Below are 23,783 nucleotides of genomic sequence, written 5' to 3'. Positions count from 1 at the left end.
CTCTATTTATCATGCAAATGATGCCAAGGCCAAATTTGTGCCTTCATTTAGTGACCCTGCAGTACAAGTCAATAATTGTCCTAGGAAGAGCTGTTAGGAAAGTGGAACAAGAGGGTAATTAAGTTGCAGTGGTAATAAAGTAAAAAAGTTCTCAACTCAATTTTAACCCCTTTTGTATTGCTTTTCTTTCCAAATTTTGAGTGGGATAGTGGAAGTAGATCTTAATGTTTCATTTCATTTTACTGAAAGAAATGCTGACTGACTTACAGGAGATCAATAGTTAGACTCCATAATGTTCAAAGTCTACTTATAGAACATAGAACACTACAGCACTACAGCACAAACAGGCCCTTCGGCCCACAAGTTACGCCGATCACATCCATACCTACCAGGCCATAGAACTATCTGTAACTCCCAATCCCATTAAATCCCATATACTCATCCAGAAGTCTTTTAAAAGACCCCAGTGAGTTCGCCTCTATCACCACTGACAGCAGCCGATTCCACTCACTCACCACCCCCTGAGTCAAAAACTTACCCCTAACATCTCCTCTGTACTTGCTTCCCAGCACCTTAAACCTGTGTCTCCTCATAACGACCATTTCAGCCCTGGGCAGTAGCCTCCGAGAATCCACCCTATCTATTCCTCTCAACATTTTATAAACCTCTATCAGGTCACCTCTCAACCTTTGCCTCTCCAGGGAGAAGAGACCTAGCCCCCTCAACCTATCTTCATAAGGCATGCCTCCCAATCCAGGCAACATCCTTGTAAATCTCCTCTGCACCCTCTCAATAGCCTCCACATCCTTCCTGTAGTGAGGTGACCAGAATTGCACACAGTACTCCAAGTGGGGTCTGACAAGGGTCTTATAAAGTTGCAGCATTACCTCCCAACTCCTAAACTCAATCCCTCGACTAATGAAGGCCAGTACACCATACACCTTCTTGACCACGTCCTCCATCTGCAAGGCCGATTTGAGTGTCCTATGGACCTGGACCCCAAGATCCTTCTGCTCCTCAACACTGCTAAGACTCCTACCCTTGAAAATCCAATTGGAGTTTTCAAGCTATAGATACAAGTTTCCTTTGGAAAGTGGAGCAAGTTGTTACGAATTATGTTTTATGTGACATGCTCATAAAATTAGGTGAAAATGTGACATAGGTTATTGAAACCTCCAGCTTGATATCACATCTATGTGGAGTGTGCTTTTTAGAAGGGGAAATATATCACCTTTGTTTTTTCTCTCTAAAATCTCTCAGTAAGTCAGGATAATACTGAAACCAGTGCAGAAAATCAGATGGCAAGACCTAAAATTGTTTCCCTGACAAATGTTAAATTTCCTCTCACTGCCACCACTAGGAGCAATATGGTGAGGCACGGGTTCCTACGCCATTTTCTTTTTTTGCCCACCTCTGCTCCTGGCATTCCAGTGAAATTTAGCAGCAGGCCTGGAATCATTATTGTAGTAATGGCAACAAATATTTTGCATGGAACAAGAGAGCTCAAAAGATGTCCTCCTTTGAAAGGTTGCCTGCCAGCTGAAAGCCTCAATCCTAGTCACGGCCATCAGAAACGTGGGGCCCCATTCTCACATTGTGACTCGAAACTTTTCTGGTAGCTCGGGTTCAGAGATATACATGTTGGTCATTTTGCGGGTTTCCCGTGAGCTTTTACACCCATATGCATCTCCCAACTGGAAGAAAATGGTGCCACCGAGAAAGCGCAGAAGTCCAGCGGGAAATGAGGTAAGTAATTTGAATATGTTTTAAATGTCATTTCAATGTGATTATCCATTCCATGCCGACCCCAATGGCATCTCCCACCCTGCCAGGAGTACTTCATTCCCGTGAGATTTCCAGTAGCTCCCCACATTCTGGAAACTGGCAGGAGACCCCACTGGAGTGAAGGGGGCAATCAGGGCCCCCCAGGAGGTTGGGTGGTGGGGTGATGGTGCCCCCTGGGCATGGGCACCCTGACAATGCCAGCCAATGCCCTCTGGCACTGTCCAAGGGGCAAAGTGCCCATACCCAGGGGACACCTTGGCACTGTCCATTGGGCTATTGTGGGTGGGGCCTAGGGACAACTGGTGGAGGTACAGGTCTCACTTTCACTGTGCATGGGGATCAGTCTGGGCTGGAGGGAGACCAATGATCAGGGCAGGCTCAGGACGGGGTGGTCTGCTGGAAGAGGGCTGTCTCCCAGGGGGTCTAACCCCAGGTGTTCAATGGGGGAGGGGGTCTGCTGGGGTGACAGGGGTAGGGGGATTGCCACTACTGGTGGGAGTGGGCTGGACATCAGGGCACTCCAGGGCTCTCCAGAGAGTCAGAGCTGGCCCGGGAATTGTTGTGGAGGCCGCCATCTGGCCATGGGGAGGGGGAGGCTGGAGCAGCAGCACTGTGGGGGTCCTGGGTCAGCCAGCGATTGAGCTGCCCAGCAAACAGGGAGACTGACAGGTTGGAGTCACTGCGCATGTGCAGAGTCCAAAAATGTCAGACTCTGATGTGAATAGGCCCCGCCCACCTTGTGTTTTTAATGATATTCCTTATTGTGACCTCTGCATTGCACAGAGTGGGCAGTTTCAAGTGTGAAGCTGCACTGATAGAACAGCCATGATCTAGACCAGTTTTTCCACCAATTTTACACTTTTGGGAGACCAGCCCCTGCAATTGCTGCAGTTCTTAGAGCCTTGTAACCCCTTTAACCTTGCCTCTTACTTATGGTGCTGAAATATGATCCACCTGAATCTTCTTTGGGCCACTGGCAGTCTGGTAGAAATCTAGTCATTATGAAATCCGTTACCTGGAGTTCATAATGTCTCCCCTAAACTAAAGCAAGTTTATAGCTCAGGGCAAATAGATCAAAGTCCTTCTTCACATCTGCCTTTCAGCATGAAAAGTAAATTATAGCTAATTATATCTTCCTAACATGAATAAAAGTTAAACACACAAGGTTAATTAATGAAGGAAATATTATTATAATGTTTTCACTTATCTAAATTAAGTGGATTAACCATTTTTATTGGGTGCGTAACTTAAAGATAAAATGATAATTTCCTCCCAAGTTTACTTTTTTTTCCTGATAAATTTTGCTTTATCACAGGAGATTGAATTACATCTCTAATAACTTGTCTGGCAATAAATGTATCAGTGTTATTTCCTCAACCTACAAAAAGCTTACCAAGGTTCCAAGAATCCATAATGTTGCCTCGGGATATGGCCAGAAGTTGACCTAAGGTGGGAGCTTTGTACATAAAGTCCTAGACATTCAGAATGAGTTGATATGATCACATATAGATATTCTCAGAACATGAGTGATGAATTCAAAAATAGTGATGCCATCCCTGGTTAGATATATTCCCAGAGGTTTTGTCACATGACCTCCTTTCTCCAGCTGCCCTGTCTCTGCGCTCCTGCCATTGGTTGCCCAGCACATCGATGCTAATACTGCCTGCATTCCCAACCCCAATTGGAAGTACAACCATTCATTACTCAATTGAATCATACTTACACCTTATTCAAGCAACTTTTCTTTCATCTTCAACATTCTTCTAATTAAAAAATCAGAAAAATTAAAATGAAAAAAATCACATGCAAACAATTTTCATATAATGCCCCTATGGCTTTTCTTCCGGATTGCTTCAGTATTGTCCTGGAGGTTAATCTTGAGTTCCCAGAAATTCCTGACTAATCCTGAAAGGTTAGCAAGGTGTTTAACTAACTCTAGAACATTGAAGGTGATTGATATAAGCTTGATCATGTAGGTAATATATTGCATAAATTTACAAACATTGCCTTTTGCTGTAACTGTTCAAAAACTTGTGAAATATTCTTGGATTTACATAAGACTAAAATGGGAGATTTGTATTTTATCTTACCACTATAATGTTGTGTGGGTGCCACATCAAACAGACAACAACTGTACATTGTACTAATCATAAAGGAATTGGTTACCAAGTTCCAATGCCTATCTCTAGAGCTAGCATTTGATCAAAATTTGCCTAATTTAGGTGAGATTTTGCCAGATTTCAATCCCCCCTTCAGTACACAAATAAACTGCTTGTCCTATCCAGTGCATAACCTTAATTGTTTAAAGAACAAATCAAAATTATAATGCAATTTTAAATTGGCAGAATTTTCAACAGCCTTAAAAGGTAAGAATTTATTGTAATGAATAACTGATTCTAATGTTTTACCAATAATTTCATGTATGCTAAGAGATGTATAAATGTTGCTTTTCTATACCACAAATGCAAATGCAAATTACTGAGAACTAAGATAAAAATATATATGTAAAACGTCATCACTATTTCTGCTTTGTTTATGCATCGCTAAACCACAAAAGCTGGTACCAAGGGGAAGTGATTGAGGCTCTAAAGCCAGTCACAAATATTCAAGAAAGAATGTGTTGATTATCATCTAAGCTGCGTATTGCCAAGGGCAATATTTTTAAAACTCAGTCGGTTGGTGCTCGCTGTTCCCCCTCTCTGCTCTTGGCCATTGCCTCTCTCTCTGTCCCCTTCCCGCTCGCTCACGCTGGCCACCAATCGTCAGCAATAGCTTAAAAAACAGATCCTATTTCTGTTTTCTAATGCTTATTCATTTATCTTTAATATTTAATGGGCAGCTTCCTACCAATGCAGCTTGAATACATTCCACTCCAGATGTTCACATGCCTGCAGAACAATACCTTTTGTTTTACCTTCTACCCAGGGACCTTTCTGATCCATGCATTCATTTGTACTTCTAGTCTATTTGCCTTTAGTGGGGCATAACTTATCCGTTAACTTACGCAGTGCAATTGCTTCCTGGCTAATGCATGCTAAAAGAAAGAAGAAGACTTGGTCAAGGAGACCGCAAAAGAGGAACTAGTAACAAAGAAGGGTCAGCAACTGTGGAGGAGGATAGACAAAGTGCAGGAGGAGAGAAATAATGATGGAGTATTGTGAAAAGAATAAACTGAAAGTAAAGGAGAAAACTGAGAAAGACAAAAATTGAAGGGAAGGCAAAAGTGGAGAGTCAAGGGCTGAGCAGTGATGCAAAAGTGAGAAGCAGATGGGATGAGAGACAAGAGAGGAATGGGGGAAGAGGCAAAAGCAGATAGGATTGAGGAAATAAAGGTACGTTTTTGCAGAGTTACTGGTACCACAATGCATGGCGAGAGAAACTGTGCATTTTTAGGTGCTTAATCCCAAAAGTCAAACATAGACTAAAGAGCTGAATTTTAGATGAAGTGAGGGAGAGGAAATATTCTTGACATCAAGGCATTATTTGATAAATGTAGCATCAAGGAATTGTAGCAAAATTGAAAGCAATGAGAATCATGGATGAAATACTACATTGCTTGCAATTATATCAAGACCAAAGCAAGATGGTTATTGTTTTTCTTTATTTATTTATGGGATGAGGGTGTTGCTGGCTAGACCAGCATTTACTGACCATCCCAAGAAGGTAGCGGTAGTGAAGGAATGACAATATATTTTCAAGTCAGGATGGTGAATGACTTGGAGGGGAACCTCAAGGTGGTGGTATTCCTAGGTATCTACTGCTCTTGTCCTTATAGATGGTTGTGGTCCTGGAAGGTGCTATTTAAGCAATCTTAGTGAGTTCCTGCAGTGCATTTTGTAGATGGTGCATGCAGCTGCCACTGTTCATCGGTAGTAGAGGGATTGAATTTTTGCGGAAGGGGAAGCAATCAAGTGGGGCTTCTTTGTCCTGGATGGTGTCAAGCTTCTTGAGTGTTGGAAGTGAACTCAACCAGGCACGTGGAGAATATTCCATTACACTCCTCACTTGTGTGTTGTATCTTGTGGATAGGCTTTGGGGAATCAGAAGATGAGCTATTCACTGTAGGATTCCTAGCATTTAACCTGCTCTTGTAGCCATAGTATTTATATGGTTAGTCCAGTTCAAATTCTGGTCAATATGCACTTGTTCAGGGGGCCTGGCCTTCATTTGGTGTGCAAGTAAGTCTGGTGCTTACTCTTACCTTTCCGGGTCTCCACTGTCAAATTGCCCCTGCACCAAAATCCACTTCTAAATCTCCCCAAGACATTGGGGCCAGAGCATCCAAGCACTACCTGGGAGAGGGCTGCTCCCCAGGAGCCAGGACATTATTATGGCAATCTAGGGAAAATGAAATGGCCACCAGCAACAAGGGATAAATGATGATGACAATCAGACATCTGATTTGGAGCATTCATGACATTTGCTGCTTTTGCCTCCCTCCCCTCTTTATTCTCCCTTCTTCCAAATATCTTTTTTGTTCTCTTTCTTGCCTTGCTTGTGCATGTGTGTGAGTTGTGTGTGAAGGAGCACTGCTCACAGATCCATTTGCATTTGCTTACTGGCAACAAGCTGTTTGTAACACCAACACAGTGGGAAACAGATTTCATTCTGTTGGCCTTCATCTGAATCAACACATCATGAAAAAGCCACCCAGAGACTTCACAATAAAAACAGTATATGTGAGTTAAGGATAGAAGGTTGAGAGAAATGTAGGTAACTGAATGTGTGTGTGTGTGTGTGAGGGACAGAGATTGAGAGAAGAATGTGTGTGAGTGATTGAAGAGAGTAGTGTGGTCCCTTGGGTCTATATTAGTTTCAAAGTCTGCAGCAATATTATTGAATTCAGAGAGAGGTACAGAAGTATTAGTTACAGCAGACAAACATCCTCCTGACTGGCTATTCTTTAGGTGTATGCTTGCTTTGAAAGTGTGATTCTCTTAGCCCTGGGTTGCTACAGAGGGCAGTCAGCTCTGGCAGGCTGTGGCTGGAAAGAGCTTTTAGTTTTTTTAGTGGGGGCTCCTGCAGTCCTTCCTCTGCTGATTCTTCTCTGTGAGGGTGTGATCGGGTTGTACTCAACCGCTATTGGAACTATTTGCATCTGCTGTGTCAAGAACCACAATGAACTGCTGGCTATTCTTGCTGCTGTTGTGTTCATCACGGGAACCAGGAACAGTTTCTTTTCACTCTGACCCAGCTCCCTTCCAATGGAGCTCAGTCACTCTCACTCACTGCTTTCTCTCCCCTCACACTGTTTGCACTTTTTAATCATTGAAACTCCTCTCTTCTGGCTGTATTTCCATGGTCTTCGAACATTCTTCACCCCCTCTGTCTCCCCTTCCAAAACTCCATTCTTTCTGGAACTTGTTTCTGCTCGTCACTTCACAAATGCTCATTTCACTGAAACTAAGGAGCCTTGTCCCAGAGAGGGAACTGCTGTAGAATCACCAACTTTCATTTATTTCCCCTTCTCAATGACCTTACAGACTTTAATATTCTAAGCACTGTTAATGGATTAAGTTGTGCTGTTAAATTTGAGATTGAGAGTTATGCATTCAATCAGTTGTTGCTGTAAGGGAGATGGGGGATTAAATGCATTACTTATACAGAAATATGCACGAGTGAGTGTATGAAAGAGATTGAAGGAGTGAATGAGTGTGACAGAATATGTATGTGAATGAAGGAGATTCAGGGGATTGTGTGTGTGATGGGGAGTTTGAGCATGTGTGTGTGAGATATTAAAGTGTGTGAGTGACTGAGGTTGTGCACAAAGGCTCATTTGAAATGCAAACATAATTGGGCAGAGGGGCATCGCCTCATTAGGGAAGGGGATCCAGAAATGAAGATGAGCGTGGGGGCCCACAAAGTGCTATTAGCTTCAGTGTCTGAGGAGTTGTGAATGATGCTCAACGTTGTGCAGTCATCAGCAAACAACACCATTCTGACCTTATTGTGGAAGGAAGGGCATTAATGAAACAGTTGAAGTTGGTTGGGCCTAGGACACCACCCTGAGGAACTTCTGCAGTGACATCCTTGAGCTGAGATGACTGACTGCCAACCACTACAACCATCATCCTTCATGCCAGATATGACTCAAACCAGTAGAAGGTTTCACCCCTGATTCCCATGCCCCCTCCCCATGGCACCATCTGTCATTTTTTGTTCTGATTTGCTTTCAATGTGCAGTTACTTTTGTCCCCCTATTAACTCATTCTACTCTCTTACCTTTATACTATTTTTAGCACTTCTTTAGTCCTTAATACCATCAATAACACTCCCTATGGTATCTTTGTCAATCTCCCCTTAACTCTGGTTTATACCTGATTTCTATTCTGCAACTATTATTTATTGCTCTGTCAGTTGAACTATGAGAAAACATAGATCCTGTGATTGTACAGTGCACTGGCTTGCAAAGTACAGTAAGAACTCTCACAATACCAGATTAAAGTCCAACATGTTTATTTGGTAGCAAATGCCACTAGCTTTTGGAGCGCTGCTCCTTTGTCAGGTGAGTGGGACACATAACACCTATGCTCCCAAATTCTTATTCAGTGCTCCCATAATGTGTCAACTACCTTGACAATAGCAAAATGTATTCCAGTTGGGGTCTTTTTGCATTTTCTGCCTTGCTTCATTCTAGTCCATATCATATTTTTCAAGGCTAGCTTACTTCAACTGGTTTCATACTTGTATCCCTTTTGTTCCCAATCTCTCCAGTGTTTCTAAACTCATCTCTGACTGATTACATATCCCAATGTTTCGCAGTTCTCCTTGAGCCCTAACTTCCCAATGCTTCCCAATTCTCCTTCAACACCAGTTTCCCAGGTCCTCTTAGTTTTCAAATTCCCTCTTAAACATTTCCAACCTTTTGAATACTTTTCTGAAGCCTCATGCCTGGTCCTGAGAATTTTCCCATGGCTGACTCCCCATGTCAAGACTTTGAGAATTTCCAAAGTCATGGCACTATCAAAATATTCCCAGATCCCTAGTTCAACTCTTGCCCACTCTGCCTTAAGACAAGATCCCCTCTTCCTGCTATCTCCTATACCAACATCCAATCATTTGATTCCTTTTAGAGTCATATAGATATAGATGATCTGGAGGAGGGGGCTGAGTGTAGGGTGACAAAATTTGCTGATGACACAAAGATAAGTGGAAAAGCAAATTGTGTGGAGGGTGTGGAAAGTCTGCAGAGAGATCTGGATAGGCTGAGTGAGTGGGCGAGGACCTGGCAGATGGAGTATAATATTAGCAAGTGTGAGGTTATCCACTTAGGCAGAAATAATAGTTGGAGGGATTATTATTTAAAAGGCAAAAAGCTGCAACATGCTACGGTGCAGAGGGACCTGGGGGTCCTTGTGCATGAGTCACAAAAACCCAGTCTGCAGGTGCAGCAGGTGATCAAGAAGTCGAATGGAATGTTGGCCTTTATAGCGAGGGGGATAGAATATAAAAGTATGGAGGCCTTGCTGCAACTGTACAAGGTACTGGTGAGGCCACAGCTGGAGTACTGTGTGCAGTTTTGGTCACCGCACTTGTGGAAGGATATATTGGCCTTGGAGGGAGTGCAGAGGAGGTTCACTAGGCTGATACGGGAGATGAGGGGGTTGGCCTATGAAGAGAGACCAAATAGACTGGGTCTGTACTCGTTGGAGTTTAGAAGGCTGAGGGGGGATCTTATAGAGGCATATAAGATAATGAAGGGGATGGATAGGGTAGAGGTAGAGAGATTCTTCCCACATAGAAAGGATAGCAGGACTAGAGGACACAACCTCAAGATAAGTGGGGGGGGGGGGGCTGCAGTTTAGATCAGAGTTGAGGAGGAACTTCTTCACTCAAAGGGTGGTGAATCTCTGGAATTCTCTGCCCGTTGAAGCGGTGGAAGCTACTTCGCTAAATATATTTAAGTCACGGGTAAATAGGTTTTTGATTGACGGGGAAATTAAGGGTTATGGGGAGAAAGCAGGAAAGTGGAACTGATCCACTTCAGATCAGCATTGATCTTATTGAATGGTGGGGCAGGCTCGAAGGGCTAGATGGCCTACTCCTGCTCCTATTTCTTATGTTCTTATGTCTTGTTTCCCAGCTCCTTCCCAGCAAAGGTTCAGCACATCTTCAATTGATTGTCTCCAGCCCAATCTGAGCAGCTGGACATGTGTTGTCCTTTCAAAGAGGCTCTTTTTAAAACACTGTCAGCAAACAAACGCGAGAAAGGGCAATGAGATCTTCGACAAATGCAAGAGAGGCGGGTGACTGCAGACAGTGAAACCGAAACAAATAAACTCGGGAATAAAAAAGGGATACCAGGAAGAGAAAATACAAGATCAGCATCACCATTGGACTGGGGTGAGAGAGAGGGAACGAGTCTAAAAGACGAGGCAAACATAGAGTGCAAGATAAACAGAAATAGTCCCTGGAATATTTTATGTTCAAGAGATCACTGATGTGGGACTTTGAGGCACTTGAAATGCTACATTTTTGATAAGTTTCTAATAGTAGGACTTTAAGAATGTACACTGTGAGGTTGGATTGCTCCTGATTGATGCTAAAGCAAGGTAAACTTAACCGTGGTTATTTTGTAACCGAACATGTTTGCATCAACTTTTCATTAAGAGTTGATTAAAATATGTCGAATAAAAAGTAATGAAACAAAAATAATGCTTTGCAAAGGTCAAATCATTATCTACCCCATTAATGATGTTTCTGTAATTATGCAGTTGGAAAAAGTTCTAAATGTTTGATCTCGGGATAGTTGTCTGTTTAATAAAGGGGCAATTGGATCGACTCGGGTCTGCTGCTAGACTGGAGTTGCGGGTGCTCTTTCTGAGCGCCTGGCATACCTGATCCGGTGTCAGGCTAGTTTTCCAATTATTTGTCCCCGGACTGTTACAATGCTCACTTTTCATTCGCATTGAAGCGAAAACAACACACACCCGATAAACAAGTGTGACATCAGATTGCCTAACCCCAGGGTAGTCGGGGTTTTTAAAAACGTCTTCACCTGGCTCGTAGCTTCCGCCGAATGACTGCAAGCACCATGGAGAGCGCCCAAGCCGCACGGTGCTCCATATATTAAATCATCCTCCCGGCATTGTTTAATATTCAGCGGCCAGGGGTGAAAGCATAATGTAGCTCGACACGGAAAAAGCATCTATTTCTTAGCTGTATGTGTGCGTGTCTGTGTGTGTTTGTCTGTGTGTGTCTGTGCATGTGTATCTGTGAGTGTGTAGGTGTGTAGGTCTGTGTGTGTGGGTGGGTGTCTGTGGGTGTGTGTGTCAGTGGGTGTCTGTGTGTGCCGGTGTGCGTGTGTGTGTGTGTGTGTGTGTTGTGTGTGGGTGTCTGTGTGTGTGTGGTCTCTGTGTATCCGTGTGTAGGTTGTGTGTGGGTGTATCTGTGTGTGGTCTGTCAGTATGTAGTTGTGTATCTCTGTGTGTGTGGGTGTCTGTGTGTGTGTGTAGATGTAGGTGTGTGTGGTGGTGTTTCTGTGTGTGGTCTGTTTGTGTGTAGGTGCGTGTGTCTGTGTGTGGATGGGTGTTTGTGTGTGTGTGCGTCTATAGGGGTACGTGTGCATCTGTATGTGTGTGTATGTGTTTTTACTCCCGATCTGTAGTGGCACTTGGACTCCAGTTCTCAACCTGAACTCAACCAACCAGCGTGAAGTCGGCAGAACCTGAGTGCGAGCGGCTAAAAATATAACCAGAGGAAGGAATGTCAGTGTCGACCTACTTCTGCGGGAGAAAAAAAGATGGAGTTTGAAACATAACAAAGCAGGACATTTCGCTGACAGATTTTAATGCCACCTTACTGCGCTCTTGCCATCTTCGCAACCGGTCTTTCGCTGCTGTGTTGAACGTGTATGAACATCTTTGTAACACTCAATGGCACAATGTTTGCAGCCTAAACCCTCCAGTAAAATATGATCACCAGATATAAAGAGGTAAGTTTGATGGACACGGACATCGCCTGAGCATGATAGCATGACAAGGTGCCCAGGAAGCGCAGCCTTTGTGTAGTTTGGTTTTTGGGAGCAGTTTGTCAGAGTAACTCACACCGGGAGTACAAGGTAATCTTTTACCCCATTCTGTTGCAAACATGCTGTCCGCCCCCCCACCCACGTTTTAATGTTTCTGTTAACTATTTTCCATGTTTAAAGAATGGTATTTGTTTTAAAGGGAATCCCCCGTTAAAGAAGAAAGCTCAGTTTGTGCCAGGGTAACAGCCCAAAGTGGGGCATTTTTCTGAAAATGACGTTTGGCAAGGGGACGCCACTGGCGTTGTTGAGCCAATGATGTGAGGGAGAAGGGGAGGGACAGGGATGCTGCGGCTGGGGATGAGGGAAGGTCAGGGAGTGGGATCAAGGAAATACCCAATTCAGTAACAAACCCATGCCGCCTTTGAAATTCACGCCATTGAAGATATGCATTGCAGTATTTATTTGCTGTAGCGCTCAGGGTCAGTTTTACAACCCCTCATCTTCACTGCTGAATATTTTAGATTCTGCTACTTATCAGAATGACACATTGGCGTGCTTGGGAAAAAAACACGTTGTTCCATCAAAAAGCAGCGGATAATGGGAGGGAACGCTTCTTTCCCTTGCTCACTTTGCATCTTCCGCTCGTGTTTAGGTAGGTTTGAAATTACGCCTGGTTACATTGGCAGCTTTATGCTGAAAAGGTTGCAGTATGTAGGTCAGTTTGATGAGAATTGGGAGATGGGAATTGATGCCAGCATCAACACAATGCATGCACATTGCTCCATGGGCTTCGTGTCCTTTCTGCTGGTGTACAATAGGTGGCTCCCTGCCAGCTCTCTTGTCTGTTACACAACTGAACTCTTGGCGGTGTTTGGTCGGAAGTGAACCCACTGACAATGAGGTCCTGCTGGGGTTGAAGTGTGAACAGGTTCACTCTAGTCCTATCAGTGCCACGCTTGAAATCGGTGGATACGTGATGAGGCTGTCAATATATCCCAACGAAACATTGCATAAAATAATTACATTCTTACCTTTAACTTTGCTATCTGACTATGTAACCCAAATCTTAGCGAAATACGATGAGATTTTCATATACTCCAAAGGAGGTATCAGGCAGTAATTGTGGGTTTGACTGCTGGCATTTCCTAACCCTTTGTTTTTCATTTGTGAGTTGTACTGATATATCCAGTAATATTATTTTATCCCTTCAAGGGATGTGGGTATTGCTATCAAGGCTGGGAGTTACGTAATGTTAATAGTGTAATGTAAAGAATGATGGGGTCTCAGGGTAAAGGGATGGGGTCTCTGGGAAGAGTAATGTGGTCTTGGGGTGGAATGGTAGGATCTCAGGGTAGAGTGATGGGGTCTCCGGATAGAGCGTTTGGGTCATGGGTTAAACTGAAGGGGTCTCGGGGTAAAGTAATGGGATCTCAGGGTTGAGTGATGGTGTCTCGGGATAGAGTGATGGGATCTCGAGGTGGAGTGATGCAGTCTTGGGTAGAGTGGTGGGGTCTTGGGGTAGAGTGATAGGGTCTCAGGGTAGAGTGATGGGGTCTCAGAATAGAGTGATGGGGTCTCGGGATAGAGTAATGGGATCTCCGGGTAGAGTGATGGGGTCTCGAGGTAGAGTAATGCAGTCTTGCGGTAGAGTGATGGGGTCTCAGGGTAGAGTGATGCAGCCTTGGGGTAGAGTGATAGGGTCCCAGGGTAGAGTGATGGAGTCTTGGGGTAGTCTGATGTTGTCTTGGGTTAGAGTGATGGGGTCTCAGATTAGAGTGATTAGATCTTGAGGTAGAGTGATGGATCTTGGGTAGAATGATGGGATCTCGAGGTAGAGTGATAGGGTCACGGGGTAGAGTAATGAGGTCTCAAGGTGGAATGATGGGGTTTCAGGCTAGTGTGATGGGGTCTTGGGATAGAGTGATGGGGTCTCTGGAAAGAGTGATGGGGTCTCAGGATAGAGTGATGGGGTCTCAACATAGAGTGATGAGATCTCAGAGTAGAGTAATGGGATCTTGGGGTAGGATGATGGGATCTTGGGGGTTGAGTGATGGAATCTTGGGGTAGAGTGATGAGGTCTCAGGGTAGAGTGATCTGGTCTTGGGGTAGAATGATGAGGTCTCAGGGTAGAGTGATGGGATCTTGGGGTAGAGTGATGGGGTCTTGGGGTTGAGTAGAGTGATGGGGTCTTGGGGTTGAGTAGAACGATGGAATCTCGGGGTTGAGTAGAGCAATGGACTCTTGGGGTAGAGTGATAGGGTCTTGTGTGGAGTGATGAGGTCCCATGGTAGTGCAATGGGATCGTTGGGCAGAGTGACGGGGTATCAGAGTGGAGTAAAGTGATGAGGCAGCACGGTAGCACAGTGGTTAGCACTGCTGCTTCACAGCACCAGGTACCCAGGTTCAATTCCAATCTTGGATCACTATCTGTGTGGAATCTTCACGTTCTCCCTGTATCTGTGTGGGTTTCCTCCGGGTGCTCCAGTTTCCTCCCACAGTCCAAAGGTGTGCAGGCCATGCTAAAATTGCCCCTTTGTGTCCCAAGATGTTTAGGTTAGGGGAATTAGTGGGGTAAATATATTGGGTTATGGTGATAGAGCCTGGATGGAATGCTCTGTCAGAGAGCTCATGCAGACTCAAAGAGCCAAATGGCCTACTTCTGCACGGTTACAATTCTGTGATTCTGTGGTCTCAGGTTATAGTAGAGTGATGGGGCCTCAGGGTAGAGAAGAATACCAGAGCCTTGAACAGGACTAGAGTGTCAGAGCCCAGGGACAGACCAGAATGTTAGGGCCCAGGAGCAGAACAGAGTGCCCCGTCCAGGAGCTGACCTGAGTGCTGGGGAGGAGAGGTTGGCTGCAGAGCCAATGAGTGAAACCCAGGGTCAATGCGCAGCAGTTAAGGAAGAGGCTGGTTGGTGTGTGTGGCAAATTGATTGTGTATGGTTTGAATTTTGTGCCCATTTCACACGTACACACTCAGAGGCCCTCGACACTGATCCAAAGTGTGATCAGCCATGGAGTTGATTTCATGCTGGCTGGCCAATGAAAGGGCAGCCAGTGTTAAACATTCACTGAGAAAGGTTCAGTGCTACCTGGGAGGATGGGAACAGGGTGGATGCTGAGGAAAGGGAGGATGCAGGCTGGAGCTTCTAAGGTGAGCTGTGTCAGAGAGTTGCAGACCTGTACAAATTAAACCCTAATGATAAAATACTGCAAACAGTGTCTAGGCAGCACATTCAAAAACAGTCAGTCCCTGTACACCTCCTTTAATTATATGTCAGCCCTGATATTTCATCCTGCCCTGGAGCAACATTACAACTAAAGCATAAAAACTACCTGCCAACTGTAAAAGTAGATGGCCCATGTAATTGCACTCCATTGACTTCTCAATGGGATAAATTGCCTGACTGTTGGTGGATGTGCCTCCAACTCTTCCACATGCACGCCAGTGAAATATTGCACAAGTGTGCAATGATATCGAAACATGTGCCTGGTGTCCTCTCAGACAATTTCATGTTCCTCAAAATTCTCTCATTTGTGTGGGTTCATCAGTGGAGGAGTGAGGAAGTGAGTGAGTGTGTATCGAAGAAGAGTGTGAGTGAGGGAGAGTGTATCTGTGTGGGAGTGAAATAGTGAGGGATTGCGTATGTGTGTGGGAAAGTGAGAGAGTGTGTGTGTGTTTGTGTGTCGGAGGGAAGTGTAAGTGAGTGAGAGTGTATGTGTGTGGGAGTGAGATGGTAAGGGATTGAGTATGTGTGTGTGGGAGTAAGACAGTGAATGTGTGTGTGTCAGAGGGGAGTCTGAAGGAGTGAGAGTGTATGTGTACGGGAGTGAGAGACTGACAGTGTGTGTGTGTGCGTGTCAAAGAAGAGTGTGCGTGACTATGTGTGAGTGTATGTGTGTGGGAATGAGATAGTGAGGGATTGCGTATGTGTGTGGGAGTGAGAGAGTGAGTGTGTGTGTGTCAGATGGAAGTGTGAGTGAGAATGCATGTGTATAAGTGTGAGAGAGTGAGTGAGAGAGTGAGTGAGTGTGTGTGTGTGTGTGTGTGTGTGTGTGTGTGTGTGTTGAAGAAGAAGGTGAGTGAGTGAGAGCGCATGTGTATGGGAGTGAAGAATTGTGTATGTGTGTTTGGGAGTGAGAGAGTGAGTGTGCTTTACTCCCAGCCTCAGATTTTCACTCACTCTCACCAACACACGATGGCTGAGAGTGAGAATGGAAGTAAGCCTAGCACGCACACACTCTGACCTTTTCACATTCTGTTCATTTTTGTTAGTTACTCTTATTTAACTGAATAATTTATTGCGATGTGATTGCTTTATTTTTGCTCAGCAATTGTTCCTTCTTAAAAAAACTCAACTTTTTTTGAAAGTCAGTGTAATGTAATGCCAAACATTATCTTTCCAAAATTTGCCCATTAACGATAATGTTGGACAAACCTGATGTAAAATTATGGAAACATTCCATCAACCATTGAGCTTCGATGTAAAACCTATGATTATACTGTGTTTTATATGTGGTGACTTATGTATTTGCCAGGTATCTGCAGAAAATTGCAAGAAATATTACTGTGAAATTCATGTCCGTTTTCAAGATAATTGAATCTAATGAATAGTTTTCTTGAGTGAGTTCCATTGCCTCTAGAAGGAAAGGCAATTGTCTATTAATATTGTAGAATTTCAGATGATACTTTTTAACTACATCCATCAAAATGGATCAAATCCACTTCTCTCAAGGAGTTCATAAGTCGCTGCTTGAATTTTAGGATTTTACTTGGCAAGTAATTACTGTCCAAGTAACTGACAAAAAAGGAGCAATCTATGCAGAAACATCTGCTTAAGTGAATAGCTAAAATACTAAGTTACTGTCCCCCAATCTAGAAGTTATTCATTAAATCAAATACTTATAAATGTTATTGATTACTAGGTCTCAAAGCATCAATACAAGAGTCAATGTTGTCAGGAAAATATCTTCTAATCAATATGGGTGGGCAAAAGTATCCAATGTGTGATGTTAAAGGTGAAACATTGGAGACCAGACAGGGACTACTATCTACCACTGTTGTGAAGCTTAGGCTATCAAGTGAAAAAAAATCCCAATTTTAAATAAATGTTTCAAATCAGCAGCCAGAGGTAATAAAACATTAATGAATATTATATGAACCATATATGAATTAAACCTTTAGGATTCTGAAGTGACTTTGAAATATTATTCTTTGTCATTGTTCCTGGCTATTTTGGTCATTTCCCTTTTGATTTTTTGATATTAAATCAGGCTTTTTTCTTCTGATATTAAACAGTTTTCCTGCCTACTATAGTCAATATTCACATTTATTATATAAATGAATCTATAGGTATGTAGTCAGATCTTCATGTTACCTATAAAAGCTATAGGCCAGGACTCACAATGGTGAGAAACTTTGATACTGTGATAAATTCAGTGTGTAATTATTATTGAAATGTTAGATTAATCCTACAGCCTAAAAAATGCATTTCATTTTACATTGCTTGGAAATTGCACTGCATGGTAAATATTGATTTATTACATCCATGCATCACAAGTTTATTCATTATTTTAAAGATAGGAATTGTTTTCTCTGTCATTTTTTAAAATTATTTTGTGGCATTTGAGTGCTTCTTGCAAGGACAGCGTTTGTTAGTCATCCTAATTGCCCTTGGGAAGGTGGCAGTGACCCACTAGCTTGAATCACTGCAGTCAATTTGTTGCAGGAACACCCACAGTGCCTTTGAGAGGGAGGGGGAGAATGTTCCAGCAGCAGTAAAGGAATGGTGATGTAGTTCCAAGTCAGGATGACGTGTGACTTGAAAGGTGAACTTGCGGGTGGTGATGTTCCCATGCTGTTCGTGTCCTTCTGGGGGTTAAAAGTTGTAGGTTTGGAAGATGCCGTTGAAGGAGCTGCATTGCATCTTGTATACGGTACATACAGCTGCCGCTGCATCTGTAATGGAGGGTGTGAATATTTAAGGTGCGGAAGGCATGCAGATCAAGTGGGCTGCTGTTCCCTGGATTGTGTCAAACTTCTCAAGTGTTGTTGGAACTGCACTTATCTAAGCAAGTGGAAAGTATTCACTCACATTGCTTACTTGTGCCTTGTAAATAGTGGACAGGCTTTGGGGAGTTAGGATATGAGTTGTTGCCTGCAGGATTCCAGTCTCTGACCTGCTTTTGCAGTTGATCCAGTTAAGTTTCTGATGAATAGAAATCCTCAGGATGCTGATAGTGGGAAGTTTCAACAAAGGTCGAGGGGAGATGGTTAGATACTTGTGTAGCATGATAGTTACTTGCCATTTATCAGCTCAAGCCTGTACATTTTCTAGGTATTGCTGCATATGGAAAAATTGTTTCAGATCTAAAGAGTTGTGATTGGTACTGAACATTGTGTAATCATCAGTGATCATCTCACTTCATACCTTATGATGGAAGGAAGGTTATTGATGAAGTAGCTGAAGATTGTTGGACCTAGGACGCCACCCTGAGGAACATTGATGCCCTGGAGCTGAGATAATTGGCCTCCAAACACTGCAGCAATTTTCCTTTGTGCTAGGTAAGATTCCTCTCTCCCAATCCCATTAACTCCAGTTTTGCTGGGGCTCCTTGATGTCACATTGGGTCAAATGATGTCTTGATATGAAGGGCAGTCATGCTCACATCACCTGTTGAGTTCAGTTCTTTTGTCTGTGTTTGGACCAAAGTTGTAATGGGGATTAGAGATGAATGGCCCTAGAGGAACCCAAATCAAGCACGGGGGCAGGTAATTGCTGTGTAACTGCTGCTTGCTAATGCTGTTGAGCAACATATTCCATCATTTTATTGATGATCAAGAGAGGTCTGCTGGGACAGTATTTGGCCACATTGGGTTTGGTCTTTTTTTTGTGAACAGGGACATTCCTGGTCAATTTGCCACATTGTCAATGTTGTAGCTGTACTGGAATAACTTGACCGGGGGTTTGGCTAGTTGTGGAGCACAGATACTCCATATTAGAGCCAGGAAGTTAACAGGGGTCATAAGCTTTACTATATCCAGTGCCTTCAACTGTTTCTTAATATGTGCAGTGAATCAAATTGGTTGACAACACATTTGTGATGCTGGAGCCTTCTGGGGAAGGCTACAATGATTCACCTGCAAACATTTTTGCTTGAAAATGTTTGCAAATTCTTCAACTTTGTCTTTTCCTCTGATGTACTAGACTTCAATCACTATTCATGATTGGCTGTGGCAAGACCGCAGAGCTTAGCTCTGTCTGTTGTCTGCTGCTCCCAATGTTTGGTATGTCTGAGCCTCACTCAGTTGCTGCTCATTTTTAATTCTGTTTGGTGCTGCTCCTGGCATATTTTCCAGCACTCCTCACTGAGACAGTGTTGATCTCTGAGTTTGATGGTAATAGTAGAAGAAGGGGTATCCTCAGCTGCAAGATTACAGGTTGCAGTTGAAAGCAACTCTACTACAGCTGATAGCCCACAGTGCTTTATGAATGTCCAGGTTTGAGCTGCTAGATCTGCTTTGAATTTATTCCCTTTAGCACAGGTCATGCCTACCAAAACTGTCATGGTCAGATGCAACCACAGCAGCAAGATTGGTGTCTGCAAGGTCAAGCAGGTTTTTTCCTCCCCTTGATTGTTTCACCACCTGCTACAAGCCCAATTTGGCAGCTATGTCCTTCAGAACTCTGCCAGTTCAGTCAGTAATGGTGCTACTGAGCTACTGAGACATCGAAGCCTCCCCCTTCGCGCCCCCAAACACTCAGCGTACATTGATCAATTAGCTGAGGGAGAGTTAGACTTTTCTGTAGCGGTTTGGTACAACTGAATGGCTTACTAAACCACTTCAGAGGGCAGTTAAGAATGAACCGCACTATGGGTGTTGCATCACATGTAGGCCAGACGAGATAAGGATAGTAGATTGTTTTTTATTCATTCTGGGAATGTGGGTGTCGCTAGCTGGGCCAGCATTTATTTCCCATAATCCTTACTGCGCTTGAACTGAATGATTTGCTAGGCCATTTCTGAGGATATGAGAATAGTTTTAGAGTCAATCACATTGCTGTGGATCTGGAGTCACATGTAGGCCAGACCAGATAAGGGTAGCAGACTTCCTTCCTTAAAGGATATTAATGAAGCAGTTAGGCTTTTATCACAATCCAATAGTTTCTTGATCCCCATTACCAAGATAGCTTTTAATTCCAGACTTCTTAATTGAATTTAAATTCCATCAGAAAATATATGTTTTAGCTTTTATATTTTGATATCTCAATTGCTCAATTAAATAGCTGCTAGATAATGATTTTATTGTCTATTAATTTTGTGCATTATTTAAAGCCCTGGATTAAATTGCTGTCCTTTAATGATGTCAAGTATGTATTGCTTTGGACATAAATCCTCTCATCAAACCAAACAAATCAATTGGATTGCTCCTTATAACTCATTTCAGAAATGTAGTTTTCTGTATATAAATCTGAACTTTTCAATTAGATTCTCATCAACAATCACTCCCCTCTGTTCATTATTCTTTGTGCCATTTCCACTGTGTAAGATCTCATAGATGGCAGTGTGCTATGCTAAAATACCTGCAGAATAATTTTCCTGTTGGACCTGGTGTGACTCTTTTGTTCCCTGTGGTACGTGTTACCTCAAATGGGACCAAGAAAGATAAAACACCCTCTTAGTGTATCAGTGATTTGTGGTTAAAACGAGATTCTTGACTACTGTTTCCAGTGTTCCTGTCTGTTCCAATCGACGAAATTTCAAATAGGATTGAACAATAAGAAAAGTGCAATCCTGTAGAAGAACATATTTAACTGCCAGCCACTAGTGAATTTCCTTTATTTTAAAACTAAATTGCAGTTTCTAATTGGTGAAAATTGCTGAAAAATAGAGTGGTAGGCTGACACAGTGCTTAGCACTGTGGCTGACAGCGTCAGGGACCCAGGTTTGATTCCCAGCTTGGGTCACTGTCTGAGTGGAATCTGCACCTGAATGGGTTTCCTCGGGGTGCTCTGGTTTCCTCTCGCAGTCTGAAAGATAAGCTGGTTAGGTGTATTGGCCATGCTAAATTCTCCCTCAGTATACCCAAACAGGTGCCGGAGTGTGGCAAGAGGGAATTTTCACAGTAACTTCATTGCAGTGTTAATGTAAGCCTATTTGTGACACTAATAAATAAACTTTAAAATTCACCAATTGACAAAAAAAAGTATTTTCTTTATTTATATCAACTGAAGCTGTACTGAGGAACGATTGAACAGCTGTCACATATCAAAAGATAGTTCCCAATGATTTGCATTTGTTTACATCAGTGGGCAGTAATCTTGAATTGATGAGAATTGGAACAAGGCAGTTGCCTGGTGATGTATAAAAGCAATTAAAAGTTCTTCTGAAATTGGTAAAAAATATTCCTTCAACACTAATATCTTAATGTCACATTGAGAATGGGTTTGACAAGTTGCTGTCTTAATACTAATTAAGTATAATGTGTGCCTGCCTTCTTTAATGTGCAGATTTTAAAACCACAAGTTCAGTAACAACTAATCACAACTGACTGCTTTATTGCTTTATTTTTTCCTGTTGCTTTCAACCTCAACTGTATTCAATGCATTTCAATTGTCCTTTTGGTTGTTTTTCAATAAGAAGAGAAACAAGTTATTACTTCATTTGATCATCTTCAACAAAAAATAATGTAACATTTAATGGGGGAATTGTTGTAATACTATAGTGGAAACATAAACAGAATAACAATACATCAAAAATCCAGTAATAATGTCATGCATAAGTGATGCAATGACATTTTCAGAATTATGATGCAAATTGACAAAACTGATTCAAGCAAATTGTTCATTGTGGTGATGGGTTTAAATATCAATGGACACATATTATGAAGTTAGGACTAAGAAAGTGAAGAAAGGTGAACATTTTAACTTAAAGAGATATTTGATATTTTGTTTAAGTTGATGGAGAAGTTATTGAAATGGACAATATAAATGAGTACAAGAGGCAATTAAATAGTTTCTCTTTCCTTCCAACATTGCCTTTTGACACCCCAACTATCTATTTTTGACTGCTGTCCTATTTCTTCTCTGCATTTGCCCCTTGACTTGCATCATACGCATGCTGATAATGCCAGCTGTACCTCATCACCATCTCTTTCGACCATTCAAATGCTCCTGTGTTGTCAAACTATCTGACACTGGATAACCCAATACTGATGTTGGTTAAACACTGGGAAAAACAAAATGTTGTGATCCAGCTAAAATTTCATACACAGCCACTGATTCTCCCCACCAAACTGATCACTTGACTGAGACTAATGCAGACCACTCATGACCCAAAGCCTATTTCACTCTGAACCAAGTTTCTGCCTCTATATTGTTTCCATTACCAAGACCTTCCACTTCTACCCTTCAGCCCATTTTCTGATGAAACCCTCCTCCATTCTTTCATACCTCCAAATCCAGCTTTTCCAATGCTCTCCAAGCCTTCCTCCCATCTTGTGTGTTCCAGAAATGTAGCTTATTCATAACAGTGGTGGTATATTTGAACTTGAATTATCATCCATTGCCTTGAACTCACTTATTTATAGTGGCCACTTACATCTTGATTTTAAAATTCTTGTTCTCATCTATCCCTATCTCTGCAGTCTTCTCCAGTTCTACAATCCATTGAGAACTCTGTGTGCCTCCAACTCTGGATCATGTGCATTGCCCCCATTTTCTTCTACCCATGCTGAAGGTCATGCCACTGCCTGCTCTGGTCCTGAATGCTGGAATTTCTTTGCTCAACCTTACTTCTTTGCCACCTCTCACTCTTTTCCATAAACATTCCCTAACACCCACCTCCAGCTTTTATTCTAAATGAAAAGACAGACTTTATAATGTGTTTTTGAGACTTGCATTTCAATAGCACATTTCACCACCAGAGGACATTTGAAAGAACTTTACAGCCAATTAACTGCTTGGAAGTGTGTTCATTGTTGCGGTGTAGGGAGCACAGCAGTCAATTTGCAAGAGCAAGCACCGGGAAAAGTAATGTAACATTAAGCAGATCAATTGTTCTTCCTGTCAGGTTGAATGATAGATAAATACTGATCACCAGGGGCACTGCCTTGCTCTTCTTCTACATTGTGTTATGAGATCTTCCCAGAAGGCAGGAGGGGTTTAGTTCAAAGTCTTCCAGCAATGCAACGCGCCCTCAGTACTGCACTGGAGTCAAATTTTTGATGCTTGTACTCAACTCCTGGAGTAGAACTTGTACTCACAACTCTTTGACTTAGAGGAGGGAGTGGCAGCAACCAAGCCAGAGCTCTCTTTAACGTAAAAGTAAAATACTGTGGATGCTGGAATCTGAAACAAAAACAGAAAATGCTGGAAAATCTCAGCAGGTTTGACAGCATCTGTGGGGAGAGAATAGAGCCAATGTTTGGAGTCTAGGTGACCCTTCGTCAGACCCTTCGCTCTGACCCTTCGTCATCTAGACTTTAAACGTTGACTCTATTCTCTCCCCACAGAAGCTGTCAGATCTTCTGAGATTTGCCTGCATTTTCTGTTTTTGCCATGACTCTTCTTGCTTGTCTTGGTGTTAATGCTTGTCCTGTCACCCAGCAGTGAAGCACTTTATGATGTTCCATTGGGTTGAAGGCATGACATGAATGCAAATTGTTTTATGGAGGTAGCTGGGTCTGGGGCACTGGAAAGGCAAGGAAATGAAGCTGATCCCTGAGAAGGGGAGAGACTTATTTGGATCTCATTATGATTTTGCTTCTGCTAAAATTCATCATGTAGCTATGTTGTAAATTTTTTCAGCAAGAATTGCCCCTCACATTGCACGTGGACAAAAAAAATAGCCTATTATTGTTTAGTGATGGAAAAAAAACGTGCAGAACATGAGCAAGGGATAAACCCAGTGGTTACCCAGGACTTAGTAACTGCGTAGCAAAAACCATGTTTGAAAGGAATTGTTTGAATAATGAAGTGTTTCGGTGTGTGAAGTCTAGTCATAATTACGCCGCAAAAATTATT

At 42.7% G+C, this 23,783-nt stretch overlaps 1 protein-coding gene across 4 annotated transcripts in view; it reads left to right on the top strand.

Moving 5' to 3' along the window:
- Positions 1-11,350: 11,350 nt before the first annotated feature.
- abcc8 (ATP-binding cassette, sub-family C (CFTR/MRP), member 8) overlaps positions 11,351-23,783 on the top strand; it is a 251,996-nt gene continuing 239,563 nt past the window's right edge. The window contains exon 1 of one of the 4 annotated variants that reach the window (XM_080190274.1): positions 11,351-11,719. In XM_080190274.1, the coding sequence (XP_080046400.1) occupies positions 11,699-11,719 (21 nt within the window). In that variant the 5' untranslated portion in view covers positions 11,351-11,698. The remainder of the gene's footprint in view (positions 11,720-23,783) is intronic. The other 3 variants (XM_080190276.1, XM_080190275.1, XM_080190277.1) reach the window with 3 other exon arrangements.

Source organism: Carcharhinus amblyrhynchos, chromosome 6 (assembly GCF_965287045.1).
Source record: "Carcharhinus amblyrhynchos chromosome 6, sCarAmb.v2.hapA, whole genome shotgun sequence".
In the NCBI taxonomy this organism is placed as follows: Eukaryota; Metazoa; Chordata; class Chondrichthyes; order Carcharhiniformes; family Carcharhinidae; genus Carcharhinus; species Carcharhinus amblyrhynchos.
This window is presented reverse-complemented; position numbering and strand designations above follow the sequence as displayed.